The 26,043-nt window shown below is 37.2% G+C and overlaps 1 protein-coding gene across 5 annotated transcripts; it reads right to left on the bottom strand.

Annotated features, from left to right (window-relative positions):
• Positions 1–145: 145 nt before the first annotated feature.
• On the bottom strand, positions 146–16,383 carry TMEM263 (transmembrane protein 263). Of its 5 annotated transcripts, none has more exons than XM_079143108.1 (3): positions 16,032–16,383; positions 5,617–5,682; positions 146–2,099 (listed from the first exon to the last, which is right to left on the bottom strand). In XM_079143108.1, exons 2-3 carry the CDS (start codon positions 5,675–5,677, stop codon positions 1,813–1,815), a joined length of 348 nt encoding a protein of 115 aa, XP_078999234.1. In that variant the 5' UTR covers positions 5,678–5,682; positions 16,032–16,383; the 3' UTR covers positions 146–1,812. The 5 variants fall into 5 exon arrangements, with proteins under 5 accessions (XP_078999234.1, XP_078999236.1, XP_078999237.1 ...); XM_079143110.1 differs by having other exon boundaries at positions 16,313–16,330; XM_079143111.1 differs by lacking the exon at positions 16,032–16,383 and adding an exon at positions 14,389–14,699.
• Positions 16,384–26,043: the final 9,660 nt, after the last annotated feature.

Raw genomic sequence — 26,043 nt, 5'->3', positions numbered from 1 at the left:
AGATCATGTAGTATTTTATCTATTTTGGAGTTCAAAACAAATTCTCTTCGCTAATTAAAACATTTGACCATTTACCAACAAATCACACTGCATGAAATAAATGACCATTTAATTCCTCATGAATTGATCTCCTTGATGACTTCAGTTTTATATAAGCAGAAAGGTTCAAGACTCTATGTAAATTTGCTCAAAATTCCTGCTGGTATTTATGAAAGCTTTTTAAAGTTATATTCTTATCCAATTGTTGATCACATTATTAATGTAATTCATAGTGGTTTATGTAAGCCAGGTATCAGAAGTGATCTGTTTTGAGTTCTCAGAGATACTGTGTTGACTGACTTACTGGAGAACATCACCCCTTTCTTCCTCCCTTTGGGAGGTGGGGGAAGAAAGGACACAAATTTCCAAACTTGAAGTGTAAAGAAAATTAAGATTTCTTTTTTCAGGATTGGATTATAACCCTCAGTTATAAGAATGCCAAATACATGTGAATTGATAAGTTTTCATGAAGCTAAACATAAAACAAAAAAATTCTAGCTAAGTCATGTACTTTTGAGAATGAATGAGACATGACAATGTTAATAAGACATGACACACTTACCACCCATAATCAAAAACTTAAAATTCCCTACCTGAAATTGACTTGAAAAATGGTACAATATTGAAGGACTGTAAGATATTTTAAGTACTTTAAAAGCCTATGTAAATCATAGAATGCACGTATATTTTACATTCAAAGCTGACGTATGGAGCCCATTTCATTCAATTTAAAAGTCAGTCCTTACATATTTGTGATTGCTTTTATTGTACTTTTAAAAGGGACAACTGGTGATACTTTAAGACATCCTAAAAAGACAGAATAGGTGTGAAAGATTCTTTTTATATCTTGGATGCTTTTAGGTAATTTTTAAATACTTAATATTTGTTCCTCCTTAATCTGAAACTCTTCCAACACAGCTTCTGACCAGCTAAATATTCCTTAGGCACTGTTAGGTGTATTAATAATGAAGCAAGAACCCAAGTTGAAATATACAATTTGACCTTAACGACTTAACAGAACAGCCAACAAACACTGTCTTATCCATTGACAGCAAAAAATGCCTTTGTCCCATTACTCCTGAGATTCTTAAGAGGGAAAACTAATTTTACAACCTTGAAAGGAATCCACAGATAATTATAAGAACTGCACATATTTAAGGTATTAGAAAAGATGTTTTCTTTTGTAAGGCATCAATGATTAAATGAATACAATGCATATCTAACAAAAGATGATTAACAGTATCATAAGACCATTTATCTTTTCAAATTCCTGCTACTTTTGCCAGCTTAAATAAGAAACAGAATGCCTCTTGGCCTAAAGAACTATGGTTTTAAAAAACTAAGACATCTGAAACTATTAGGCACATCAAAGGTACAGTTTATGTAGTTCAAGATTCCCTTTGTAAGGGGCATGAGTTACCTGGCACATTGTACATATGGAACTGTAAAGATCATGTACTAAATTCAACTTTCACATTTTTAGTCAAACTGAAAGACTTATAGTAAATATTCAAACATACCATGTTTCAGTTACAACTGAATAAGAGTAACATTTTACCAGATAAAAACCTGGAATTTGAGTATGAGAAACCTTCATATACACTGTGCTAGTATTGGTCTCTTCTTTTTAGATGAAAGCCAGTCGTCAATACTTTCAACACAGCAGATTAGAAGATAAACGTCCAAAACAGGTGACTTGGTTGTAGTCCATAATTTAGCAATTCAATGCCACTGGCATCATAATGCTGTGGAGAGCAAGTATATCTCCATATTTTAGTCAGATTTGTCTTTCTTCTTTCCTGTTAAGGGCACTTTGTTTACAACAGCAGACCCAACAGCTGTAACACCTCCAGCCACAGCAGAAACGCCCCCTTTCACCAGCCCTATTCCCATGGAAGGCACAGTTGTAACAGCTGTTTTGGTCACCTCCAGACTCTTTCCACCAATCCAAGCCACACCACCAATGGTGGCACCAACAGCTCCCTTTGTAACATTGAAGATACCCCCAGTCACACGGGACAACATGCCTGGTTGCTGCTGTGGATGATCTTTCATTGAACCTAATAAGAGAAAATACCATAATATAATCAAATATAAATCTTTATAAGAACAGTACAAAATAATTGAGCAACTTTCCTCACAATCAAGTGGTTAATTTGAGAAGCTAATCATGTCAATTGACTGAAAGACATTAAGGAGTTCTTGCCTCAAGGATACAGTTTTGTATACATATGTTTATAGTATCCTGGTTCAATACTAAGTTTTAGTACCCATGAAAAGAAATTATTTAGAGACTAGATAACTTTCATAAAACAATCCTATAACATCTATCTTAAATGCTTCCTTGATTTAGTTTTGTTGTTAAGAAATAATCTTTTTTTAAATATCCCAAAAGCAGGAAAAAATTAAAAGATAAAACATTTACATAACCTTCAATTTCCTTGATATGATTCAGTCAAACAATCTTCATATAAAGCAGTGCTTCTCAAAGTACAGCCTAGGAGTCCTGGGGAACCCACAGGCCATTTCAGGGGGTCCCACAAGTTAAAAACTACTTTCATAGAAATATTAACATGTAATTGTCTTTACACTTTCATTCTTTCACAAGTTTACAACAGTTTTTTTCAGAAGCTAAATACCACAACAAACTGAATGAAGCAGTAACTCCAAGAACGCAACTGTCTCTCATTAACCCAAACATTAGATTTGCAAAAATGTATAAACAGTGTCACCCTATAAAAATGTCATGACACTTTTTGTTTTGGAAGAGAATTATGTTTCATAAAAAACACGATAACCACGTTAGCATGTAGTGAGTATACTGGGTTCTTCTGGTATTAAAATTCAAATTCCTCAATTTTACTGCTAATGTGGTAAAGACACAAGCCCTCTGGGCCTCCATTTTTGAGAATGTAAAGTGTCCTGAAATCAAAGTCTGAGAATCACTGATTTAAATATATTTGGGTCTCTCTACTCTGTGTCCCTTGATAATACTTGAGCAGCTAATGCTTGGTAAAAACAAAACTATTCATTATTTAAAATTGTTACTTACCTAAAATCATTTTTATTAAGATGTAAGTAAAGTACATAAACTATAGCTATTGTTAATCTTTACATCACTTCCTCAGTAATTCTTATGGAAGAAAAGTCTGCACTTTAAACACATCTAATTTTTAAAAAAAAACTTTTTAGATATCCCAGAAAAGGTAATATCAATATAAGAAATTTAGCTTTTTTGGGGGAGGGGGGATGTACCAGGGATTGAACTCAGGGGCACTTGACCACTGAGCCACATCCCTGGCCCTATTTTGCATTTTATTTAGAGACAGGGTCTCACTGAGTTGCTTAGCGCCTCACTTTTTGCTGAAGCTGGCTTTGAACTCGCAATCTTCCTGCCTCAGCCTCCTGAGCCACTGGGATTACAAGCATGGTGGCTAGAAATTTAACTTTTTTCTAAGTCATAAGTTAATTTTCTTTGGTTGGTTGGTTTTAGGGTTTTTTTTTTTTAAACAGAATCACACAAATTAACATCTAACGTCAAACTTATATAATGACTAGCCAGAAGATTTCATAAAAGATTCATTGCACCTTTGTAACCTAATAATTTAGGCAACATGGCCACATAGTCAATGGTGTTTTTCTACATTTTATGGGAAAATATTTGGTAACTACATAGTTCATGTTTCACCCACTGAAAAAGTATAATCTTACACATATAAAGATAAATTCTTGGGTATACAGGACCACATTCTACCATAAGTTGGGAAAATCCCAGTCATTAATCAAAATAGTGTTTAGGTATGGATATAGCAATGGCTAAATTAAAAAAAAGAATGTGTTTATTAAGTAGTGGAGCTGGGGATGTGGTTCAGTGACACAGCACTTGCCTAACATGTGCCAGGTCCTGAATTCAATCCCCACCACCACAAAAGTTAAAACAAAGTAGTAAGCGTAATTTATACAATTTTTTAAATGACTGAAATAAAAGACTTTAGATACAGATGAGCATTTGAATATGTTAATTATAAAATTATAATGGAAAAGATTACATAATTGGTCATCCTTTTGTAATTAAGGTCAAAAATATTAGGGAAAGGTAAAATACTGATTTGAGGATAACATAGATGACTGCCTCGTGCCAAATACCTCATTGGCAAAATTATCTTACTTTGCCAAATTTGGTACACACGCATTTAATGAAGAGTTTTTCCTTATCAAATAAGATAAATATTAATACTCTCTTTAATTACTGTGTACTCTTAATTGCCACCATATAAATTATCTACTTTGCAATTTACCCTTGTTAAAACAGCTCACATATAAAGACATCCCTGGGGCTCTGTTCTCTTCCTTGACAATCATCCTCCTGGATACCTTTCTCCCTTTCCTGAATTCTTTCTATAAAGTCCTTTTAATTTTCTCATTGAAACCTAACTTTTCAGCTCAATAGTGCTAGTCCTAAAAATCAGAGCAAGGAAAAGAGCTGAGCTAATAATTTTACAGGATATTCTTCCACTAAGCAACTAAACTAAATTAAACCAAATCAGCTAGTTCCTCCAACTTCTTTTAAGCTTTAGCGCAAGTTTTTCATTGTGTTATTTGTCTACCAATATAAGAAGAAATTTTTGGACAGTGGATAACATAACTGGGAAGAAAATATAACTGTGTCAGGACTTCCAGCCCTGGCAATTAATATGAAAGTTGCCAAGGACTATTATTTGTATTAAGTTTAAAAACATTCTGTGCCAAAATTATAAATTAAAAATGCCATGGGCTTGGGGCTGTGGCTCAGTGGTAGAGTGCTTGCCTGGCATGTCTAAGGCACTGGGTTCAAGCCTCAGAACCGCATAAAAATAAATAAAGCGATTGTGTCTGTCTACAACTAAAAAATATTTTTTTAAAAAATGCCTATACTCATTTTCTGTATGGAATGAGAATAATCCAGGGGACAGTTCATATTTCCAAGGTGTTTGGAAGTAAAGAAATAAAAATCATTCATGATGTCCTAATTTTCAAACTATAAAAGAATTATGATTCAGAAAGACATTAAACCGACCCTAACACCATGCATTTATTAATACGGGAAGAGAGAGCTACCAATTATAATGGGTAAGAGGAATTTAAAAACAAATCTCAAATATTTCTTAAATTAAGATGATCTTTTTATATGCAGGACATCAAGAATAAATAGTTTATCCTTTCTTTCTATACCCAACCATTAGAAATGAAAAGATATTCTTACTTGTGAAATGGTCTTAAAAGTGTGATAGGGGGCTGGGGATATAGCTCAGTTGGTAGAGTGCTTGTCTTACAAACACAAGGCCCTGGGTTCAATCCCCAGAACCACAAAAAAAAAAAAAAAAAAAAAGCGATAGGAAAATGAACCATACATGATAAAATTAAATTGTGTCTCCATTCATCAATATCTGTGCTTCTTTATTAGAAGGTAAAAATGTTTATCTTCAATTATTTTTAAAACATTTCATGAACAGGTAAACAAGCTATAATTCTATAAATTTAATAAAAGCATTCACTCAGATATTCTTTCCATTCTTTGTGTTTTAAGTGCATACTTGCCTTCTGGTGGTTCATCACTAAGGTATGATGGAATTTCTTGATTTTTATCTGCTTGATTCATATCTCCTAGAAAAACCATACAAACATTTCATTTTAAGGTCAGACTACCACTACCTCATGCTAAATTAAGACTTTATTTAGACAAACACTCATCATAAGACTACTTCATTTTGTGTCTTTTCTATTTCAAATTGCAGTATTTAAGAAATACATTAAATGACAAAACTACAAATTTCTTGTCTGAATCACTAACTGAAGAGTGGCGGTCATAGTATAAACTTTCCTAATATTGTTACTGCGACGCTTCAACTTGTGAAAATTACCAATTAAAAGAGCTGGAAGGTGAGGTTTAAGGGAAAAAAAGAGTCATATCTCTTTTATACAGATGACACCCTGTTCTTGTTCTTAAAAAAAAAAAAAAAAAAAAAAAGAGTAACAATTCACAATTCACAATCCTCTATGAAAAAACATATATAATTATTTACAAGTAAAAGTAGTCAGAGAACCTAGGAAATAAAAAATAAGATATGTTGGGATGAAGAAAACAGTTAAATTTCTTTTCCCATTTTTCTTTACTATCTTAAAATACTTTGCTTTTAAATTCACATAACTAAGTAAAGACCAAGACAAGTCAAGATTGGTCTAGAAGTGTTCTTTATGACATACTGTCCTGGACAGATACACACACACACACACCTGGGTCTGTGATCCCAGCTATCAACTGTTGTTTCTCAGGCTCTTTAGAGCCTAAATTACTCTATCTGTAAATGTACAACAGATATTTTAAAAGGATACCATGAAAACTAACAATGTACCTTAGTACATTAATTAAAAAATAGTGATCAAGTACCTAATCTAGGCTAAGCAATGTTTCAGCATAAGATATAGCAGTGATTAAACACCATCATGAAGTGTCACTCCAGTTGAGGAACATAACATACTAACACACTATACTGCTTGTCAGCTGGTGTTAAATGCTACAGAGAAAAAAAGGGTAGAAAGGGGAAGAAGAGTGATATTTTAAATAGTGTAGTCTGTGAAGGCAAAGGAGGTAAAGATATTAGATATTTAGATGAAGAGTCAAGGTAGAAGAAACGGCAAGAGGAAAGTGTGGCAAGGGCTATATCCAGGAAGTGTAGGAGAGGAAGTCAAAGAGATAGTAAGGATCACACAGGCCCCAGCAGGCAAAGATGCAGATTGGCTGAGTGAAATGGGAAGCCAGTAAAAGGGATTGAACAGAGGAACCAGATGTTCTGATTTACATTCTTAAAAGATCGTTTTGGCTGCTATGGAAATAACAAACAATAGGAGAACTCCAGCAGGAGAACCTACTTGTTAGAAGACTATTTCAATAATAAGAGCACAAAATGTGGTCCACGCTGATTGTTGAGAAGTACAGCATTTTCAAAGGTAATTGTTGATTTCATGCAATTCATCTTGCTATACCTTTAAAACCTAAATCCTATCTAGGAGGGAACTTCACTGCACCCTAGAATCCAACAGCATATGTCATATGTTTAATATTTATGTATGTATATATGTATGTATTTATTTTTGCGCTAATGAAAATCCTGACTCAGGTCACTTATCAATAACACTTAATCTTATCCTGGTCTGGTTTTTGAATTCAACATATGAATTTTAAGATTAAAATCACCCCATATGTATTTTAAAATTAAAAAGGAAAGCATGTAATCTCTTTAAAAAAATATTTTAAAAGGCCAAAAGAATAACAACTGTTGTATTACTAGAAGAGGTTCATGACAGATTTGCCTTAATTTTAAAAAGCCCTCAAACTATAAAGTTACATGCATTTCAATTCATATTTGTATTTTTAGCATCACAGTAAAATCATAAAAATTATGCACATCATGGTTACAACTCTGGCTTTAGAAAATCTAAGTTTGAATCCCAACTTGATCATATACTATAGGGCAGTGGAAAAATAGCTGCTATTTAGGAGATTTAAAATAAAAACTGGGGCTGTGGCTGTGGCTCAGCAGTAGAGTGCTCACCTAGCCCACGTGCCCTGAGCTCGATCCTTACCACCACATAAAAATAAAATAGAGGTATTGTGTTCACCTACAACTAAAAAATATATATAAAAATGTTTTCAAAATAAGTAAAATGAAATAAAAACTGAAGATATTCTAGTCCTCACAAGATGAAAATGCTATTTAACAAATTCTAAAAACATAGATTCCTGGCAGAATATGTGTGTATTTTCCTATGAAAAATGACTATGTTAAACCACTTTCTTCCCCACTGGGCTGTTAACTTCAAGAGGACAGACACCTTCGTTTACCACTGCAATCCCATCATAACATACACACATATGCACACAAATCCACCAAGATCACTTGATCAATTATGTTCATCTGATCAATAATCAACAGAAGCTATGATACCCTACAAATAAATATGGGGAAAATTATATGCACTCATATATCTTACATATTTTAACTAGAGTTTAAAAATAGATAGGATCAGAATAATAACTATACATTTCAAAAGTGCCTTTCTGATCCCGTCATAAATTCCTAACAGACTTGCTTATTCTTCCTAACACAGAATCCTTATAAAATTTTTTCTACACTTTACCTATCTTATAATCAAAAAATGAACATCTTTTAAAAATTAGAACTACTTTATACTATGACAGCATAAAGATACATGCAAATTAGTCTAAACAATATGAACTGACTTCATCTTTCTGTGGGAAGGCAAGGAGGAGACTTGAGCAAAGTAACTGTCAGATGTATGCTTTAAGAAGCTAACTAAAGCAAGAACAGATGGAAGGACAGAGATTAAAAACAATAAGTGGCTACTGTACTAGTACAATCTGAACTGGCAGTTTTTCCTGTCTACACACTTGGGCAAAAAAATCTAGAAGTCACCCTTGACTTCATCTTTTTTTACATTTTTATCGGATCAATTAATTGTTGCATAAATAAATCCAGAATATAACCACTTCTCACCGCCTCTTCTAACCCATCTTACTCGTTTATACTATTACAAAATCTCTGGTCTCCAAGCTTCTTCCTTTGCTCCCTCTTCAATTCAGCCATGTAATACTCTTAAAACCCTCTACTTCCTAGTTTGCACAAAATAAAATCCAGAGTACTTACACATTGGCCTTTGAAGTCAGACATCTAACCCCCATTTCTACTCTGATGTCTCCTACCATTCTACCTCTTGCTCATTCTGCTTCACTAAGACAAAGTTCCTTATTTAGGCTCTTCCTCAAGATCTATACATGGCTTGCTTCCTTGCTTCATTCAGGTCCTTGTGCAAATATCCCCTTCATAAGACTTTCCCTAACCACCTTATAAGAAGCAAGCACCTCTCCTACTCTTATCATTTTCATGTAAGCCTGCTTTTCTTCATAGCTCTGTCACTAAATATATCTACTTTGTGTCTCTCCCAATGAGAATGTTAGCTCCATGCAAACAAGGGCTTGGTTTTGTTCACTACTCCAACTCCAGAGCCTTAATGAATGTCTGATGCATGAGGGACCCTCAAATACTTTTAAGTTTTTTTGTATGAAGTAGAATATAACTTGGGTATTAAGATGAAAGGAAGAATCTAGGATGTTAAATTTCTAGTGTAAGCAACTAAGCAGACATAGATGGTGATGAAAACAGGAGATACTGGAATAGAATCCGCCCATAGGAGAAGTGGAAGAAATTCTGAACAAACTGTATTTGAGATGCCTTCAGGGCATCCATAGGAGATATTCAGCAGGCAACTGGATTTAAGGGGCCAAAGACTTAACAAGAAGTCTGTAAGTAGAGTTGAGGTTCTGAGAGTGGTGTGAAGTGATAGCAGAAGCTGTTTCGTGTGGATGACATGATCAAGGAAGGGTGATGAGAAGTAGACTGATAACACTAACTGATCATGTTTAAGAGGTCGATCAAAGAGAAGCCAACAAAAACAATCCAAACAAACCTGCAAATGATAGCCAAATGAATTTTAAGGTTCCTAAAGACATATGCAATGCACACATTAAAATCATTTATGAAGAGTGTATACTGCAGGAAAATGCTAATATTATATTTAAAAGCTGGTATAAAAGGTATACTTTATATGATCCAATTATTTAAAAAATTCATATGAAAATATGGGAAAGAAGCATACCAAGCTGTTAACAAAGACTGCAATTAAGGGATTAGGAACATGCCTACGTAGCCTACATTCCCTAACCACCTTATAGTTTATTAGTATCATATAATAAACATCTGTGAGTATTTACAGCATGTAGTATTTATATACATTTATGGTGTATATGTAGTATTTATATATATAGCATATAGTATTTATTTATATAAATGCTGCATAATTTCTATATGTACACATACATAGAAATGTACGTAGTTAGCAGCTATATTTTAATTTTTAATGTTTTACATCAATATGTATTTGTAATTAAAGAAAAATATTTTTAGGTCTTAGAAATCAGCAATGTTCATTAAGTAATGTTTTTAAAATTCATCTAGTCCTAGTTATTTTAGGTTTTTACCCACAGATGAAGTTAGTCATCTAAAAACAAAATACTTAAATCATGCGATTCTTTAAGAAAACGGCATCTTGTGTTTTGTTCAGTTATGCTTTTCATAAGAAAACTCTGATAGTCTTATTCAAACTATTACTATATTAACAGTACAATATTGTTAAGGACATTATCCACTATATCCTTTGATAGTCTGATGTGGAACTATGTAAGTACTTCCTTAGAGGTAATTATTCAGAAAATTCCTTGTTTCCCCTAAATATTTAGCATGTTTTCTTTGAGATCTATGTATTTCCCTATTTAAAAGACACAATGATGTGATGTCTCCCTTCTCCTTTTGATTTCTAGGAAGCTTACAGCTAAAATCCGAGCTCTACTAGGTGGGCTCCTGTGGCCGGCCTAGTTGTGTCCTATCTCCTGCTCCCCTATTCCTTCATAATCCCCAAGCATCCCTTTCTGGTTCTTATTTTCCCTGGTTTGCAATCTGGATATCTTATTTATATTTTTTCCATTTTGTTTGTACATCTTTTTGCTGTAAGCTGCTACAGAGTACTTGTGGAGTAAGTGGGATAAAAACAAAATATTTACGTCCACATTAATTTTAAGCATCACAAGAAAATATGCCTATCAACTTATATAACCCAAATTTTCAGTTTAAGCTAGGGCTGTGCTTCTCAAATTTATCTTTTTATAAGTAGGTAGGTATGCCAGGGGCCTCAAGAACACACAGGAAAAACATGATGCGTGCATTTTACTCCACAGTAATTTAGAACACTGTTTAAAAAAAACAAAACAAAACATTTTTTGTAGGTGTAGATGGATAGCATGCCTTTATTTTTTTAATGCAGTGCCAAAGCTTAAACCCACTGCCTCACACATGCTGGGCAAGCGCTCTGTCACTGAGGTATAGCCACAGCTCCTGTTTTTTATTTATTTATTTTTTTTAATGCACACACAGTAAAAAGCAAAATGAATTTTTTTTTTTTTTTAAAGATAAACAGGTTTTCAAATAATTTCATTCTTGCCCAGGGCTGCTTTAAAGCATCCTCTCAGATTTACTAGCACTCCCCTGCCAGCCCAACCAAATTCCACTCCCATGTTCAGTCTGCCCTTGGATTAGGAGTATTTCTAATCTAAAATGTAAAAAATTAGATACTATTAAACAGAAATATTCACAGCTACATTTAAAATTGTTAGCAATAGGATTATCAATAAACAATTAATCTGGAGCCCTGCCAAGCCAGGCATAGGTCTACCTAGACAACAAAGAAAGTTGGTATTTAAAGGAACTTAAAGTCCAAAGATGTCACATAGTCTGGTTTTTGGTTTTGTTTTAATGTCTGAGTTTCTTGTACATCACTGGTCTTTTTTTTTTTTTTTTTTTTTTTTTTTTTTTTGTAAGCGGGGGCCAGGGCGGAGGGAGTGCCAAGGATTGAACCCAGGGTGATTCTACCACTGAGCTACCCCATCCTTTTTTTTGAGAAAAGGTCTCACCAAGAGACTGGTCCAAAACTTGAGACCCTCCAGCCTCAGTCTCTGAAGTCACTGGGATTACAGGCATGTGCCACTGAGCGAGTATGTGGTATTAAAATTCCTCCTGAACTCTTAGAGTAATAAAATTGTACAGAAGACACAATTATTTGGGATTTTTCCCCTGAATTTCAAATTATATTTGCTAAAATCCTTAATTATCTGTAGGGTCATTTGTACTTTTCATACACAAACTATGTCTAACCTCTACCCACATATATGTGCCAAACTTGTAGTGATACTACTTTATGAATAGTACCACTTTCTATTAAGGAAAAATATTTTTTATGGCATTGCCCCCTTATCCATTTGTGGTATGTTCTAACATCCCAGTGGATGCCTGAAGCCCCAGATAGCAATAAACCCTGTATATAGTATGTTTTCTCCTATTTATACAAACATTTCTATGATAAAGCTTAATTTACATACTAGGAATACATTAAAAATATTTTATAAGTATCTTAATAGAATACATAATAAATAATATATAAGTAAAACAATATATTATTTTGATATCTGTCTCTCAAAAGATCTCATTGTACTTTTTACCTGTTCATTTTAAGGAAGCAATTTACAGCTTCTTTGGCTTATGTGAACTGCCAGCATGACTACTGTTGTGCTTTGAGCCAGTATTAAGGATAATAAAAGAGTTACTTGAATACAAGCACTGTGATAATTAATGGGATAACCCAAAGGTCTACTAAGTGACTAAAGGTGGCAACACATACAGCATGGATACAGTGAACAAAACGATGATTAACGTCCCAGGCAGGATGGAGTGGGACAGTGCGTAATTTCATCACACTATTCAGAACAGTGTGCAATTTAAAATTTATGAATGTTTTATTTCTGAAATTTTCCATTTTATATTTTTGGACCATGGTTGGCCACAGATAACACAGGAAACTGTGGAAAGTAAAACTTGTGGATAAAGGAGTCCTACATATTACCCACCTGCTTATTACCACGTTGCAAGAAACCTGTTGTTTTTTTTTTTCTTCCCTGACTCCTCGTGGTTTCCGGTACTCTACACCATCAGAGAAACTTCTCTAGAAACATACTACAGAAATGATCTCTGAAAGTATAGAAACCTGTTTTCTTACATTGGGAATTGTGAAGACAAATACACCCCTAACCTCTTTTAAAAACAAAAAAAAAAAAAAAGCTAATAAAATTTAAAAGTATACATGTGGAGATAAGTATCAACTAATAGTAAAAGTATCAAAATGACAATTTTAAAATGTTACCCTTAAATGCTATATTCAAAAAAATCATTAAATTTTATATAAATCATCTGCCCTAAACTCACAGAATCATTAATTCAACATGTATTTTAGCTATCCTATGTGGCAAATATCCTGTTACACATTTAAGACTTCAGTGTGATTAAGCAAATACAGGAATTACTCTAAGTCAAAGTTTACAATCAAATAGAAATACCTGCCTGGTACTTATCAGTTTAGTGAATCATTCATACAAGAAACAAAATACATCTGCTCTCTAGAAGCTGATAATGCACAAAAGTTTCTATTTAAAAAAAATATTTTCCTAAAGAAGGCAATAATAACAGATAACAGCCTTTTAAATCATAATAAAGATTTAACTTAATCTAGGATGGGCGTGGTGGGGTACACATCTGTAATCCCAGCGGCTGAGGAGGCTGAGACAGGACTGGGAGTTCAAAACTAGCCTCAGCAATGGCAAGGCACTAAGCAACTCAGTGAGACCCTATCTCTAAATAAAATACAAAATAGGGTTAGGGATGTGACTCAGTGGTCGAGTGCCCTTTAGTTCAAGCCCCAATACAAAAAAAAAAAAAAAAAAAAATTTTAACTTATTCTAAGGACATAAATCAGTTCCATCTTTTGGTTTTAACATATGACAATTACACTACCAACTAAAACTGATTATAAGTGAATTTTTAAGAAACTGAAATGTGAAAGACCTCTGATAGCAAATTCATCAGCAGTTACTTTAAGCAGGAAGGGGGGGTAATTGTTGTCCCATACAACAGTATCATAGATATAGCAGCTGGCAAAAAAATTGAGCAAAGATTAATAACAGCACTATTCCCTAGAGGGTAATTTATTCCAATAATAGAAATAAGTAAACAAATGCCACTTGGAAAACTTCTTTTAGTTTTTTTAAAAGAAAAATGGATGAATCAACGTTTTATGGGTTTCAGTAACATCTTATAAATTTAAACTTTTTGTTCATAATTAAAACAAAGTCTGAAAACAGTACACAAATTTGTCTATGGGTACCTCCCCTAACATGGTCAAGTAAGTGAAATCACACTAACATTTTGTATAAAGCTCAAATACAAAAATACAGTGCCCAACAGTTTACCTTAGAAGCCACTTTCCAAATGTTACTAAACAACAAGTACCGATTTTCTGATATAAAAAAAAAGACTGTAAACATATTAGCTAAATTCTTCTATATGTACTATATATACAGGAACTCTGCCACATCCTCACTCCCATGTTTTAGTTTCTCTGCCAAATAACTGCAGGGAGATTTAAAAAATACATTTATACAGAGCTCTAATACACATACACCAAGTCATGCACAGTAAATAGTTTACTGATTCTAGACTTCTTTAGTTAACCAACTATACTGAACATTATGCTTGTGAAGGCGGCCCCCACCCCTTAATCAACAACAAATAAAACTACAAGAAATGCATGAAGTCTAGCAAAAAAAGAAAATGTAATGTTAATAAAACTTACAAGTGCACACACAGTGACATGTAACAACTGACAGTGTCAAAATAGCACTGTCCATTAAGTGTTGTCCATTAAACAGAACTGCAATACTGTCAACAAGAGAACCAGTACATCAGTCATCTTCACTAAATTATATTCATCAGTTCAACAGGTATTTGCATCCCTAACATGTGTCAAACACTTAGGCATTGAACAAGCACACAAAGGCTCTACTCTTAAGGTGTTTATATATAAACCAGCCAGATTCCTCAGGAAGTAGGAAAAAAGCAAATACTCAATAAATGAAACAAAGAAAGGTAGCTTTTCCTGAGTTAAAACACACACACACACACACACACACACACACACACACACACAAACACCTGCATATATATTTGCCTAATGTATTAAACTTCTCTAATGATACTATCTATGGAAACATTTTTACTAAACTCGGTTTCTGATATATTTATTAAAACAATGACCTAAGCAACGAAAAGTGGAAAAAGCAAAACAGGACGCATATAGGTTTATTAAAGATTACTTCTCCCTTTGTTTTTAAAAAGCAGGCATAGGAACACACCCACATACATGCTGGTTTGATTATCAGTATTCTGGGGCAGTCTTTAACGTACCCATAGCAATACAGATTTAAAAGCCTAAACAAGAGCATATATAAGAAAATCATAGCACCTAAAGTATTTTCATTTGGAATTGGCACAGCGTTCGCCAGGACTCAATAAATCAAAACAGAACCAATCTCCTCCTCTAGGTGTTTCTAAGGCTTCCCGGCAGTCCCTTCTCCCATTGATCCCTCTAGGCACTTAGCAATTTTTTTTTTTCTTTAGCAGAGTGACGTGGCAGGAGAGGCAGAAAATGACCCTGGAGGCGCTGTGGCTAGGGCTAAGCTCAGCACCTCCTTCCCTGCCTTCACGCTGTACACCCAGCACACCCGCGCTCCAGTAGGGTTCCAGAATTTCTATGTAAAACGGGTTTGGGAGTCAAGATGTGACTGGAAGTGTGGGCCTGGAGGCTGATCTTAAGGCTGAGCGTGCAGGGCAGGCACAGCTAGACTGGGGTCGCCAGGGGCGGCACTGATGGGTGCCCCGGAGCACCCCAGTCACTCCTCGGCGCCGGCGCCTCCATTCCCACACTTGCGGGCTCAGGTTAGGTGAGGTTAGGCGGGGGAGTGGAGCCTCCTACCCGGGAAGAGCACCGGGAAGGGCCAAGCGCCAGGAGCCAAGCCCTACGTACTTGAACCCGAGGGTCGTTTACCGACAGGTCAGTAAGGGGGCGAGGGCGCACGGCACACGAGCCCCTCGGCCGCATCCCCCAGGCTGCTGACGCCCCCGCCCCCACCGCCCCGCCACCCCCACCCTGACACCCGAGACGTTACCAAGTCCGGGGAGGCTTCCTCGGGGAGTCCCCAACCTCCAACCGCCGCCCGGGAGCCAGGGACGCAAAAGCGGAGTAACCCCGCCAGCGAACCTCCACCCGCCCCAACTCCGTCCCGCCCCTCCCCCTTCCCCGCTCAGTGCCCCCCCAAGGCCCGATTCGGGGCGGCCGGGCCCGCGGAGCCAGAGAGAGGAGTAGGGGAGCTAACGGAAAAACGGAGAACCAGGAGAGCAGGAAGCCGGGCGGCGCCCCCCGCCCCGCAGCCGACTTACCGCCGGGGTCGGGGCCGGCGCCTGCGGCTGGGGCCGGGCGGAGGGAGCGGGAGGCAGCGGGGAAGGCTGAGGCGGCCTAGGCGGCAGCGGCGCTGGACACAGCCCTGGGCAGCTGAGGGCTCCGGAGGCTCCCCTCAAGCTGCGGAGCCAGAAGCCTCGGTCGGCGGCGGCGGCCTCTGGCTGCGGACGTGGCGCCCGACGCGACCCGCCCCCTCCGCAGCCTCCTCAGCTCCCGCCTCCTCCCGCGGCTCCGGCTCCGACGCGCACGCGCGCACGCTCACCCGCGGTCCCCTCCCGCGCCCACCGGTTTTCCGAACTACCGCCCTCCCAGCAGCCCCCAACCAGCCACTTCCCGAAGTGCGCAGGCGCAGTACCGCTGTGCTCCCGCCCCTTAGCCCCCGGGTGCCTCCGCGGGAACCCCCGCAGGCCTGCGCGCGCCTCGTCCTGGGGTCTCCCCGCCCCCTTTTTCCCACCGTCCAATCAGGTCGGGCGAGGGGCGCGAAGCTCCAGACACACGGGCCGCGGCCTTCCGGCCAGAGCTCCATCTCTGACAGCCCGCTGAAGTCTCTGTTCCGCCACCGACTAACGGTCGTCGGAATTTAGAACCTTTGCCCCAAGGAAGGCCAGAAGGTCGCCGCTTTCTCCGGTTCTTCTTCTCCGGGGGCCTCAGCCGTCTTCCTTAAGCTGCTGCCCTCGGGGGAGTGACCAGCTGGGCCTTCGCAGCGGTTCACGTCGGGGCTCGTCTTTGTGACCAAGGGATGGGGTGAGGAGAGACCTGGCCAACTTACGTGTTTCGAGGTTTCTTTTACTCTTTCCTGCCCTGGAACTGCTGGGGATCACAAACCTGCCCGGTTCGTCCTCGCCGCCCAGCGCTTCCTTAGTGCAGGACCAGGAGCTCGACATTCGTAGAGGAACTTTGGGGTGTCCTAGGGAGTGAAATGGAAATGAGAGGGCCTGGCCTGGCGCCGCTTACTAAACAGGGGCGCGGTGAAGCCTCTGCTTGCCGATCTGAAGGGAGTTGGGCAGCAGAAAAAGGATGCGGTCTGTGCATTCCCACGTGGCCAGCCCTGCCTGCACCTGAGCTACCTGTGCTGTGAGGCTGGGCTTCAAAAGGAGGCTGGCAATAGCCGCCCCTGGTTGTTTTGAGGACCAAAGGAGATAAGTGCTGTTTCTTTGATTCTTTTGTCAACATCTATCAAATGAAGACCCTTAATCCACCATGCTTGTATTGAGATCAGAAGCGAAAGTGGGTGTGAAAGGGCTTTATCAACTGACACCTTATACAAATGTCAAAGTTTTCCTTTTACCCTCCAATTAGCAAGTCAAAGCATACACGTGAAGCAAAAGTATACACGTGAAACAAAAATTTTCACAATATTTTTTCAAATATAAAATAATCAGGGTGGGGCAACTGAGGAATAACCGTTAACAAGGCTCAGGAAGAAAAAGGCACGTTAACGAAGAAAGCGTCCTGGAAGAAGCTAACTTTGATCTAGTTCTTTTTTAAAAATGGGCTAAATGTAGTGTATGACTTCGGCCTACTTATTAATGCATCAAAACAGTGAATTAAATCCACCTAGTTGTGCTCAATTATCAAAACATTGTAATTTTACAGAACTTAAAGGAAATATTAAATAATCCTTGCACTTTGGGTTGGATGATTAGCAGTGTCTGTGAATTGTTGTGTTTACCCAGCATGTGTAGGTATGTACACTTGCTCTATTTTCTTGACCTTTGACATGTGCCCTTTTAGATTGGACTGTAGGCAAAATCACGAAATGCATAATTACACTTTGTTTCTTCTCATACTTCAAATATAGAATTTATTAAAGTAAAAAAATTTATTAAAGTAAAACTAGCCACTCCTGAGAGATTTTGCATTTTTAACAGTTGTGAAAGCCATAATTCAAAGCAGTCGTTGAATCTATTTCATAAACCAGCCAACATGTAGGGGAGCTCTTTTGGGAGATTTAAGTTCACCAGAACATTCTGAAACTGCAAATATAGGTAGTCACTATTTCTTGTAAGGCTGAACCTAGTCATTTCTTATCTGTTTTCTCACATAAAAATGAATAGCACCACTCAGTGCCTGCCCATTCCTGGGTTTAAAATGAGAATAATGAAATTTTGATGGAAAGGCTTCCATAGAAGGATTCTGTCTTAATTTGGGATACCTTGATACAGTAGAAGGAGCCTCAAGGAAGGAAGACAGGCTTTTCATTTTATATTCTGAACTCCACTTAATTAGTTCCTCTTCTGTGAAATCTCTGTTGTGGATTATTAAAATGAAACTTTTGTGGCTATTATTTGAAGAATTTTGTAATGTCTTAAAATAATGGGTCTTTAGTACTTTCTGGCAATAACTTTAACAAAATAAATTATTATTACAGTACATATCATATATCCAGTCTCTTAAATGGCTGAGAATTCCCCTAGCTGGTTACACCCAGAGAGACATTTGCCTTATTGAGCAACTGGAGAAATTAGATGTGACATTGCTTAACAAGGTGAGGCGATTCAAAGGGGCCAGAAAGAAGCAAGCCAGAAACCAGAAATGTGAAAGCAAAAAAGAAATTATATACTGATAGCACGTTGAAGTTGAAAGAGATCCAACCCAACATTCTAACTTACCTCCTACTATGTGCACAAACAATAGTTTTCATCGTTGAGTTGTCAGCCACTCTTCCCAGTATGTCTGTGTGGACTCAAATGACAAATCATAGGCAACTTGCCTAACATGTGAGGCACTGGGTTCGATCCTCAGAACCACATAAAAATAAATAAATAAAATAAAGGTATTGTGTCTATCCACAACTAAAAAAAATTTTTTTTAAAAATTAAGTGATAAATCAGTTGGTGTAAGGTGTACACATTTTTCCATGTTTCATCATGTTTTCATGAATATAATTCATTGTCCTGGCATTGTGAAATAAGCTGGACAATTAACAGTTTTATGTAGGTTTTGATCCATTGTCAAACTAATGCTTTCCTCATTTGTTACTGCACTTTGTCTCTCCTGACCCAGTTACCTGGATTATTCTTTGGTTTTCCTTTCCTTGCCCTAATATTGTTCTTAATTTTTCCTGTGATATAATAGCAATTAAGATTTGACACAAGCTCTTGGCCTGTATCATCTCAGCTCTTTCAACAATGAAGCAAACACTGTGCCCTAAATTCATTCAAGGAAACTGAGACACAGAAACTAGATATTTTTGCCCAGGTCTCTCAAATGTTCAGGAGCAGACTGGAATCAAACCCAGTTTTGTCTAACTAAAGCCCAAGTTTTTAACCACTATATTCTGAGAAAGAGAAGGGCAATCCCTAACATCTAGTAAATGGCTTAGTGCTGTCAGCAAGGTTGTTAGGAACTGGCTTGACACAGTTAGGCCTTGATGATTTGTTGAACAGAAATATCTCAGAAAATATCTACATGAGACAAGTCTACTCCATGATTATGATGGTCAAGACAAAAATAAGACAACTCTGTAATCATGTCTGAAGATAGACAAAATGAATATTGGTGAGGTGAAACCACAAATATGGAGACTGTTCTAAAGAGGAGAAACTACTTATACTCCTAGCAGGCAGCACTAACTTCAGTAGGATAATCACAGTTTGAAGATACTCAATTTGCTCTTATGTTTTTGTGTACTTGTTCACCACACTTGATTACTGTTAGCTACTTTCTGCTCTCCAATACCTTTAACTCTACAGTAATGAGAATTTTTTTAAATACTTTTTAGTTGCAGATATGGGCACAATGCCTTTATTTTATTTATTTTTATGTGGTGCTAAGGATCCAACCCAATGCTTCACGCATGCTAGGCAAGCTCATTACCACTGAGGCACAACCCCATTAATGAGTAATTTGAGTACCCCAGTTTGGGTCTGGTTTCTACACCTGGTTCTACCATCTAGTGTGGTGGAACACTAATTATGCTATCACCTGATTCTGTTACAAGCCATTTGAACTCTGGCCTTGTCTGGATTATTTCCAGTTCTCTCCCTCATTACTTAAAGGAATCGTAACCTTCATTTCTTATGAAGAGTAACCAAAACATTGGGCATTTCTTTTATTTTTTCTTAATAGTTTTAGTTGTAGATGGACACAATACCTTTTATTTATTTATTTTTTTAATGTGGTGCTGAGGATCGAACCCAGTGCCTCACACGTGCCAGGCAAGCACTCTACCACTCAGCCCCAGCCCCAGCCCAGCATCAGTCATTTCTCATACGTTACCTATGTGTCTAGCACTAGAAGATAAAGGACCTATTCTTAACCTTAAGGAGTTTAAACTCTTGAGAAAGACAAGACATGTAACCATCAAGCATTTACAAATCATTGAAGGATAATATGAATAAATTCCAAAATATATAGTCAAAAAATGAGAATGAATACAGAAAAGATAGCTGTGGATGTAGATTGGAGAAAGCATCTGGGACGGGAAAAAGAAGGGACTTTTTTTTTTTATTATCAAACCTACCTTTATGGGGACTTGAACTGGATACTTATAAACTGGTAGAAACAATTACTGTTTTCTAACCATACCCAGTAAAGATGCTAGAACGAAGGAGAGGACTGGACTGGCAGTAAACATCTACTTCACATTGGGAGAAAGCATCCAAAATAGTGGCAGAATTTGCCCTACATAAGCTTTATCAAGAATAAAAAGTGGGGATTGGCGAAGGTAGACTAAGTGGAGCTTTAATAAATGAGAGTAGAGCAACCAAAAGCTGAAACATGAAATTGTTGTTACTGCAGTGGCTAGGCTGAAATTAAAAAAAAAAAAAAAAAAAAAAAAAAAATCTATATATATATATATATATATATATGTTTACCATGAGAAGAGAGACTTACTAAGTAAACGTTTGTTTTGTGGTCCCAGAATATAATGTGGTTTTTCTGGAATTTTTGTGAAATACAATCAAGAGAGCCTCTCAGTTTGTCCTGTGTGCCCACCCTGTGGTTTAGGCAGAGCTGTATACATTCTTAGAGGCATGGTCCCTCTTACAGGTGAAGAAGCACCTATGGATATCAAGCATCTTATACCCTCTAGAACTAGGGCAGGTAGATTTCTCCGAACTTGAAACACTGATAATCAAATGGTTTGCAAAGCAAATGAGCTCTATGAAGGGAAGAACCTTTTTTAGGTTACCTTTTGAAGTTTCCTTTATAGTCACGTTGAGTATGAGGGAAATAGCAACCAGTCCTTTATCAGAGTGTGAAAATGCCAATATTAATCTCTTCTCTCGATCTGAAACTGTCAAGCTAAAATTTGTATCTGACTGCTTGGTCCACTTTCCTTTATGTCTTCAGGGCACATTTTTACACGGTCTAATCATTTGCTTATCAAGCAAATAATTTGTCAGAGCCTCTGTGCTAGTTAACAGTCCCAAAATACATCACTAGTCCCTCTGCCTTTGCATCTTATAAGAATGAATTTTAAGAGTGACAAAATTTGAACAATTTCCTCTTTTTCTCTTTGGTTTGCCCTCCACAACTTGAATGGTTTTGCTGTACCACATGCTTCCACCATGATGTGCTGCTACCACAGGCCCCCAAGCAAATGATCATGGACTGAAGCCTCTAAAACCATCAGCCAAAATAAACATTTTCTCCCTATGAGTTGATTGTCTGAGATATCTGTTTTAGTAACAAAACTAACACAACATTAAAGAAAAATCTTTTAAAGTATTATTTTTCAGAAAATAAAGACTAAATTATAAAAGCACAAGGAAGGCTAGGGATGACCAAAAGCAGGGGAAATGAGAAAAGATAAGATGAAATGGCAAAAGATATAAGAAGAATCATAGGGATAATAGATGAAAGGTAAAATATTTGAGGTTCCTAAAGAAGAAAAGTAAAAATAAGGGAACATGCAGATGTGTATAAGCAAAATTGTAAAATGCATTTTTCCTGAAAAATAATTTTTAAAATCTACCTCTTGATTGGTATATCAGAATCTAGGGGTAATTTTGCCCTATAAAAAAAAAGAAAAATTGTTGCCTTATAATGGTTAGTCCAATATCCTACTAAAAATCACAGGACTTTAAAAGAACATAACTTCTAAAAGAAAACAAAAGTTTTATGATGTGTGCTAGGCAAAGTATTCTTAGATATACCAACAAAATCCAATCCAGAAAAAAAAAACTGAACCATTTTTTAAAACTTTGATATCATAAAACACCATTAAGAAAATGAAGACAAACTACAAAAAAAAATTTGCAAATCATGTACCTGCTAAAGGACTTGTATCCAGAATATACAGAATTCACCAAGTAATAAATAAGACAGTTTAAAAATGAGCAGACTATTTAGTCATCATTTCACAATAAAAGATATATGAATGGCAGACACGTGAAAAGGTGCTCAAGATTATTATTATCAGGAAGATGTAAATCAAAACCACATGAGATGCCACTCCATACCTACTAGAATGGCTATAATAAAATACAAATAATTGTTCGTAAGGATGTGGAGAAATAAATCCTAATACACTGCTGGTAGGAATGTGAACGATCACTGCAGAAAACAAAAGTTTGGCAGTTTCTTAAAAAGGAAAACAAGCTTGTTATATGACCCAGCAGTTCCACTCTAGGTATCTACACAAAGATCTGTATACAAATGTTCATAGCAGCATTATTCATAATAGCCAAAAAGTAGAAACAATTAAAATGTTCATCAACTGGCAAATAGATAAAGTATAGTAAAATGAATTTTGCATTTGCCTCCTTGCTAAAATTTATTTGTAACCCCAAAGTTAATGCAACTTTCCCATCCAATCATTTGACATGTGCATGTACGGAAGGAAAAAAAAAAAAACCTTTTTGAGTCACTCGACATATTTGTCCTCACCTGAGATCAAATATGGTAGCACTCTGCCTTCTCGTTTCAGCTTTCATATTGTAAACAACTGTCCTTTTTGCAATCTAGCTAGTGCCATTTTCTGCATTTTTGTGCTTTTTTTGGGGGGGGGGAGGTGACTTTATTCTTTAAAATGACATCTAAGTATATCACTAATGTGCTGTCTTCTGTTCCTGAGCACAAGATGGTGGTGATGGTACCTGTAGAGAAAATACCTGTGTTAGGTAAGTTTTGTTCAAGCATAAATTTCAATGTTATTGACTACTTTTAGTGTTTTCAAATGAACAGTTTATATTTAAAATAGGTTTAAACAAAACAAAGTTATGTATTAATTGGTTGATGAAAATCTGACATTTTATAGGAAACTAACATTGTCTTTACCTGGGTCATTGATTCAGTATGTGATAGTTCTGTATCCACAGCAACCTTTTAGACATAACTGCCAGGAATAACAAAATAAACTGTACATCCATATAACAAAGTACTGTTCAGTGGCAAAAAGGAACAAATACTGATATATGCTACAACATACATGAATTTCAACAACAGCATGTAGGGGAAATGAGCAGCTGAAACTCAAAGGTCCATGCATGCCATTTATAAATATGGAAGTAATTTCTATTGATCAAAAAAATCAGAATGCATGCAGGTAAGCCCCAAGTAGCAACAAAGATAGTGGATTTTGAGCTCTTATTTATCTGGAGCTAAAGCTCTAGTTTTTATGTATCATCCTACATTTAATAAACAAGCAGTTTTTCAATTTGGGTCAGTAATTATATTGAGCTTATTCTGACATCTCTTTCATAATTATCTACCCAACCTATTCTGATTTCCTGACTCTTATACTTATCAGGCTTACTCTGATGTTCTGTTCGTCACAATTCTTTATCAATTGCCTCTGCCAGAGCATGTTGTACTGAGAGGGCATTCTGTACTGATCGTGCGCTTGAACATTCCTCAGTACTACTAGATAAGTTTTTCCCATACGTAAAAGAAATCAGATGCAAAAGACTATATTATAATTTCATATGTGTGAAATGTTCAGAAAAGGCAAATTTCAGAGCTAGAAAACAGGTCATTTGTTGCCTGGACTGGGGTAGGGAATAATGTTTGATTGCAAATGGGCTTGAAGATCTTGCTGGGATGATGAAAATGGCCTAGTGTTGAGTTTTAGCAGTGGTTGCACAAATATATAAATTTATTAAAACTCTGCGTTGTACACCTAAAATGGGCAGATATTATAGTAAGTAAATTATATCCATTAAAACTGTTGAGGGGGAAAGATAAGGAATTATTTGATAGCCAGACAAAAACACTGAGCCACTTGTAAGGAGCCAGGGGATAAACTCAGATTCTCCTCAGAAACATACAGTGACTTCTCACAGAAATATTCAACACCAAAAGACAATAAAGCAGTCTTAAAAAATATGCCTAAAAAATACACAGTGTTAGGGTTTAGATATGAGGTGTCCTCCAAAGCTCGTGTGTAAGACAACGCAAGAAAGCCTAGAAGTGAAATGATTGGGTTATGAGAACCTTAACCCAATCAGTGCATCAACCCACTTGAACGGATTGACTTGGTGGTAACTGTAGGGTGTGGTGGAGGAGGTAGGTCACTGGGGGCATGCCTTTGGGATATATATTCTGCTCCTGATGAACAGGAACACTCATCTCTGCTTCATGTCCTGAGCTGCTTTCTTCCTTCACACCCTTTGGCTATGATATTCTGCCTCATTCTTGTCACAAGTAATGAAATTGGCTATCTGTGGACTGAGACTTCTAAAACTGTGAATGCTGGATAAACTTTTCCTCCTCTAAAATTGTTCTTTATATTTTTTAGTTGGCAATTTACCTTTAATTTATTTATTTATATGCAGGGCTGAGAATCGAACCCAGTTCCTCCCACATGCTAGACAAGCACTCTGCCACTGAACCACAACCCCAGCCCTCTGTAATTGTTCTTGTCAGATCTTTGGTCACAGCAACCAAAAAGCTGACCTAAAACAACAAGAAAGCCAGGCGCAGTGGGGCGCACCTGTAGTTCCAGCTCCTTGGGAGCTGGGGTAGGATGATCACTGAGCCCAGGAATTTGAGGCCATCCTGGACAACTTGGCAGCACCCCATCTCATAAAAGAAAGAATACCCACCCGTATAGTAAAAATTTCCATATTCATCCAGTCTTTCTCCCATCCTATTGGACCTTTTGCAATGTGACTTTTCTCTTCTTCCACTGAAAAGTACAATCCTTCCCCTTGAATCTGGTTGGGCCTTAGTAACTCTTGAACCAATAGAATGAGGCAGAAGTGATGCTATGTGTCTTCCAAGGCTAGATCAAGCAGCTCCTCCACTGGTCTTTGAAACAGACTTCCTTATGGCTGCTCCCCTCACACTCAGGCACCATGCTGTGAGAGGCCCAAATCACATGGAGAGGACACACTCTGGTTATTGGCCCCAGCTAAGCTCAACTTTCGATTTGTCCCTGCCCAAGCAACAAACTGAGTAATAAAGGCTCCAGATGATTCTATTCCCAGCTGTTTCAGTCACTCCCAGAAGGTATGGTCTTCTATACCTTGGAATAGATGTGGAATAGACAACTCCTCTGCTACAGCTCGTACAAATCCTGAGTCTGAGCATATTTGATAGATTTCCCCACCACACACACAACATAAATTTGGAGTGATTTGCTAAGTGGCAAGAGAGAACCAGAACAGCAGGAGTTTGACAGAATGATGTGTGCTTCTCATTTCACCTTACCCTTTGGCTAAGATCTGTATCTGTCTCATGATGTTCACTTTGAAAACTTGTTTAAAGTGGTAGCTACTCCACTTTAATATTACTCTTTGTCCTTTGTATGCACTGCAGAGGTCCTGTGAGACTTTGTAAATAATCCATCACTTATCCAACTTTCATTTAACTCATTTACTTAAATAAATGTGGACTCATGGATTTCTATTTGATTCAGTAGGCCATTATTTTGATACTCAGACTGACCCAGATTTGGTTAGTGATGGTCCCTTCAAGTTGACTTCTTTTTCTTTTTAACATGTCCCCATAACTCTCAGCAGTTTCTGACTTTCTGGCACAAGAAGATGTTCTAGTTTTATTTTGGGTGCTCCCTGCCCCAACCTTGACTCATCCATTTCATCG

This window comes from Sciurus vulgaris, assembly GCF_902686455.1.
Source record: "Sciurus vulgaris genome assembly, chromosome: 5".
Lineage (NCBI taxonomy): Eukaryota > Metazoa > Chordata > Mammalia > Rodentia > Sciuridae > Sciurus > Sciurus vulgaris.
This window is presented reverse-complemented; position numbering and strand designations above follow the sequence as displayed.

What these genes read in the sequence shown, in the direction of transcription:
- TMEM263 (XM_079143108.1), bottom strand. Translation starts at nt 5,677, where the DNA reads ATGAATCAAGCAGATAAAAATCAAGAAATTCCATCATACCTTAGTGAT. An exon ending in TAGTGATGAACCACCAGAAG is followed by an intron (nt 2,100 to 5,616) that starts GCAAGTATGCAC and finishes TTCTCTTATTAG; the next exon opens with GTTCAATGAAAGATCATCCA.